General features: G+C 34.3%; 1 protein-coding gene across 1 annotated transcript in view; it reads left to right on the top strand.

Moving 5' to 3' along the window:
* The window catches only part of LOC106474178 (CD109 antigen-like), a gene marked incomplete at both ends in the record, with an annotated part of 37774 nt that extends 35134 nt beyond the window's left edge, over window positions 1-2640 (top strand). Inside the window, 2 exons of the mRNA XM_013934870.1 lie at window positions 1530-1635; window positions 2523-2640. Of these exons, the coding sequence (XP_013790324.1) occupies window positions 1530-1635; window positions 2523-2640 (224 nt within the window). The remainder of the gene's footprint in view (window positions 1-1529; window positions 1636-2522) is intronic.
* Window positions 2641-5057: the final 2417 nt, after the last annotated feature.

The raw sequence follows: 5057 nt of genomic DNA, 5'->3' as shown, positions 1-5057 counted from the left end.
CGTTACGTTAATGTAGCCTATATAATATGTAAAGTTTAGTATATTGTAATCCCTTATAGTGATTGCACACGACGATACACCCATTCGGCATGTAATTCAGCTAATTTCGTTCAGGTGACTTTAACCTTACGGTGAAGTCCATCATTAAGAAGTGGAATGTGCTTCATACCACCCATTCGCTACTCAGATCAGGCCGACCTTCCAAACTAAGCAGCCGAGCAAGCAGGAAAGTGATTAGGGATGCAACTGTGAAGCCAATAGTGACTTTGAAAGATGTCTGAGATGGGAGTCAATGTTCATACATCAACGAAATCCCGGTCCATACATAAAGTTGGCCTGTATGGACGAGTGTCATGAAAGAAGCCACAACTATAAAAGAAATATCTTAAAGCTTGTATGCAGTTTGCGACAAAGCATGTAGATGATACTGCAGGGATGTGGCAAAAGGGTTTGTGGTCAGACAAGACAAAAATTTAGCTTTTGGGTCTACATTCAAAGCGTTACTGGGGCCTGGCATGGCCAGGTAGTTAGGGCGCATGACTCACAGTCTGAGGGTCGCGGGTTCGAATCCATGTCCCACTGAACATGCTCGCCCTTTCAGCCGTGGGAGGCGTTATAATCTGACGGTCAATCTCTCTATTCGTTGATAAAAGAGTAACCCAAGAGTTGGCGGTGGGTGGTGATGACTAGTTGCCTTCCCTCTAGTTTGTCACTGCTAAATTAGGGACGGCCCTCGTGTAGCTTTGCGCGAAATTCAAACCAAACCAAAATGTTGCGTCTGATGCAAGTCCAACACAGCACATTACCCAGCCAACAACATCCCATCTGTCAAGCATGATGGTAGCAGCATCATGTTATGCAGATGCTACTCATCAGCAGGGACTGGGAAGCTTGTCACTATTAACTTTAATCATTAGAGTTTTGAATAAAAACAAGTTCATTAAAAACATTGTTTACGTTATTTGTATTTCATCAAAATGTGACATTATTAGTAGGAGGTGAATACTTTTTCATGGCGCTGTAAAATCGACTTGAGCTTCAGAAAAACTATTTCATCAACGTTTCAACTTAGGCTTCTACTGGGTAAAGCGTTTTACAGTTACACAATAGTATTGACAAGACTTAGTATTTAGAACGAAAAAAATTTAGTAATATGATATCCAATACGGTTTTATATTGTACACAAATGGTCATGTATCATTATTGCTTAACGAAGAATGCCAACAAAATGAATAATTAAAGTACAGAAATTAGATAAAATATAACAAAATTCATTTCTTTTTTTTAAAACAAAATTAATGAAATTTCAAACTGTCACCTATACTTTATTGAGACTCTATATCTTAGGCGTGCATTTCATCTTCAGAATAAGTTTACAATGAAAACAATAACATTGTATTGGATAATATCTGTGTTCAGTATTTGTTGCAAATGATCCTACAGTCAAAAAAGTGTTTATTCATCGCTTAAGATCTGTGCCAGAAATTATACAACATTAAAACAACAGTGAATTTAAACTTATTCTTTAGGTCCTCCCAAGGATGAGTTTAACATGCGACACTACAGGTTAAACCGTTTCAGTCGGCTGATGCAACTTTACAAAAATTCATGGTTGTGGAAAGACATCATCATTGGGTGAGTACCTTAACCATGACACGAGCTGTTGATCAGTGGAAATATATTAATTTGGCCATGTCAATAACAAGATGAAATATAATTTACTAAAAAATATATATTAATTTAACATATTTATTGTTATTCTGTTTATATGATCACAAATTTAACCTTGCATCATCTCAAAGTATTGTTTATTTTATTTAAAAATGCTGTTTCATAGATAATTAAACTTAACAAGTTAAAAATGTTTGCTCGTTTAAAATTTCCTATCTTTCTAGCCTTTAAGGATTACTGATTACTGTACGTCAATATAATATACAACGTCTTATAGACAAATCGATAGAAATACCATCTGGGGGCGCTGCATGAATTTTTTTTAAGATTTGAAATTTGTTATTTTCTTAGTGAAAAGCTATACAAAGGGCTACCTGCACTCTGTCCCTCGCGGGGAATCTAACCCCGGATTTTGAAGCGTTGTAAGTCCGTAAACTTATCACTGATTTACCGGGAGACAAAAATGCTATTTAAACGAATCAAACGATGTATGCATAAGGTTTTCTGTTATGTAAATATACATTTTAAAATGCGTACCAAAGTTAAAAGTTACAAGATAAATTGTAAGATGGGAAGTGGTTAGGTGTACATAACAAGTTGGAAAGACATTTTTAAAGAGTATCATTTATGTGGTTAACCGTTTATTTAGTGTTTATTTTGAATTTTTGTATGTGTTACATATAAATATTTGCATGTGTATACAATATAGTTATGGGATCCTTTTATTGTGAATTAAACTAATTAAAAAATCAATTTAAATTTTTAAAAAACTCCGATATTCCAAGAAAATAACACAGATTCGTACTTTACTTTGCCACTTTCATCATGATATTGACTTCAAATGTTTAAAGTTCTCAAGGATACCAGACTTTTCACGTTCCTTTATCCAACGTTCCGACTAACTGGGTCGTTACTGCTTTTGGAATGAGTAAAAACACTGGTTTTGGAATACTCCGACCTGCATTACAGGTATGTCTGGCTTATCTGATAAATATCATTAACACTTTAAATATATTTTCAAACATTATTGCTTATCCGTTTTGGTAGTGAGAACTTAGGATGACTTCAAAGTACTAAATAAGCCTTGTTAATTGACTGTTTGTGGCTTATGTTATCTTCAAATTTCAGTGAGTAAAACACTACCGAGAAAAGTGCAAATTTTAGTTTAAAATATTGTAACGTTCCAAGAGTTTATTTGTTTGTTTTTAGAGTAAAGTCCACATTGGGCTATCTGCTGTGTTCATTGCGGGATATCGAACCCCTGATTTTAGTGTTGTAAGTCCGTAAACGTTCCCAAAGAAGAAACAAAACAAACTTCGTTGTATATTTTCTCTTATACATTCTGACAATCAGTTGATTACAAATTTTTCGTTGCTACAGATGCTATAAGTGCCTCACATTTTAAAAACACATAGCCAACGCACGCAAAGGTTCTTAAAAACTGTGAAAACGCCTTGTACTGCAGTGCCATGATGTTTAACATAAACTGTTATATATATTTAAATAGAAAAACCGCTTGAGGTCATGGTAAGCGCTGCCTATAACACAATGTGTTTAATACAAATTTACACAATAAATTATCTGCGCACTGTCCACTATACGGAATCGAACCCCGGATTTTAGTTACAAGTCCTTAAAGACTCCCTAGAGAACATATAACAAACGTGTGAGCTCATCAAAGCTAAATGATCTAAATGTGGCTCAATTCTTACAGTGCAATGTATAACAATTGAAAAGAATCTAGCCAAAAAATTGTTATATAATATTGTTATAATAACTGAAAAAATTAAGATCCAGGAAATATGATGTGAAATGTTTGTTTGTAATTAAGCACAAAGCTACACAATGGGCTATCTGTGCTCTGCCCACCACGGGTATCGAAACCCGGATTCTAGCGTTGTAAGTCCGCAGACATACCGCTGTGCCACTGGGGGGCAGATGTGAAATAAGTGATATCTAAACGAAAAACTAAATTATAAGTAAATTAAATTCACTTTGTTCTTTTTACATTCTTGAGTCGGAAATAATTAAGCTCAAGTTCTAGAAAATCAACAAAATAAGTGCACATAAATAAAAATGTGTGAAACTCAAAAGAAATCATTTTGCAAATTGAAACATGGATATTTTCCCCAGTATCGTCGAATCTTTATATATATATATATATATATTCCTAATATTCATCAAAGTTTCAGACTTCTGAGAGCTGATCAGTCTTTGTTGAAACATATGTTTTTTTAGATTTTCTTTCATCTATTAAAGTTTGTTTTTTTAACCATCGCTAACTAATTCGTTGTTTGAATAATGCTCAGCGATGGCGCTACAGTATGAACGGATGTTTTATTTCTGCAAGATGATCTTTATATTCGCCTGTGTAAAACTTCCTCATGTTTACCTTATTGATAGACCCTGTCTATTTATAACAATGAGAGGAGTCTTTTTTTTGATGGACTTCTAAGATGTTTTTTGAGCAGTTTTTAAAATGTTTTAGAAAGTTTTCGTGCAAATCGATGTTTGTAAGTAATGGTCCCGTTTGTTTGTAGTTTCAAATATAATTCAATTTCGTTTTTTCTTCTCTTTCAGGATCACTTTTCTCTTTAATATTTGTTGAAAAATAGAGTTAATTTGGATGGTGATAGAAAGTATGTAGACAACGGAAAGTGTGTGTATATAATTATAGAATATGTCAAAAAATAAAGCCAGTTATTTTGATTGTTATTTTGTGTTTAAAAAAGGCCTACTTCTGCCTTCCCTCGTAAGTAAAATGTAATTACTAGGCCAATCTATTGTAAAACAGTTCTCATAACATCTCATTTTAGAGTATACTTTCCCCACTAAGTAACATTTATACTTGTCCAAATAAACGATGTTTAAAATACCTCCATAAGTATAGTATGGTTATAAAATCATTTTTGGTACATGAAAGTTTGTAGGATGTCAAAATACGCGCGAAATGTTTGGTTTACTTGCATAAGAATGTGTTATGAATGCATTCCAGTTAAATAGAGAAAATAATAAAAGACAGAGTTGAATAAGAAAATTTTTTTGTCAACCATTTCACCCACAAAATAACAAAGAAAGCTGGAAGTAAAGAACTATAGGCAAAAACACAACACACATCGATTTGCATCTAAATGCAAAAAAAAACATGAGAATGAATTTCCGGAACACTTCGAGAATTTGACTTGAAACATCTTATAAACCGCTCAGTAAGTAGATTCTTTTCAGCCCGCCCGGCATGGCCAGGTGGTTAGGACGCTCGACTCGCAATCTGAGGGTCGCGGGTTCGAATCCCCGTCCTACCAAACATGCTCGTCCTTTCAGCCGTGGGAGCGTTATAATTTGACGGTCAATCCGACTATTCGTTGGTAAAAGAGTAACCCAAGAGT

The sequence above is a fragment of the Limulus polyphemus genome, unplaced genomic scaffold, assembly GCF_000517525.1.
Source record: "Limulus polyphemus unplaced genomic scaffold, Limulus_polyphemus-2.1.2 Scaffold6917, whole genome shotgun sequence".
Lineage (NCBI taxonomy): Eukaryota > Metazoa > Arthropoda > Merostomata > Xiphosura > Limulidae > Limulus > Limulus polyphemus.
This window is presented reverse-complemented; position numbering and strand designations above follow the sequence as displayed.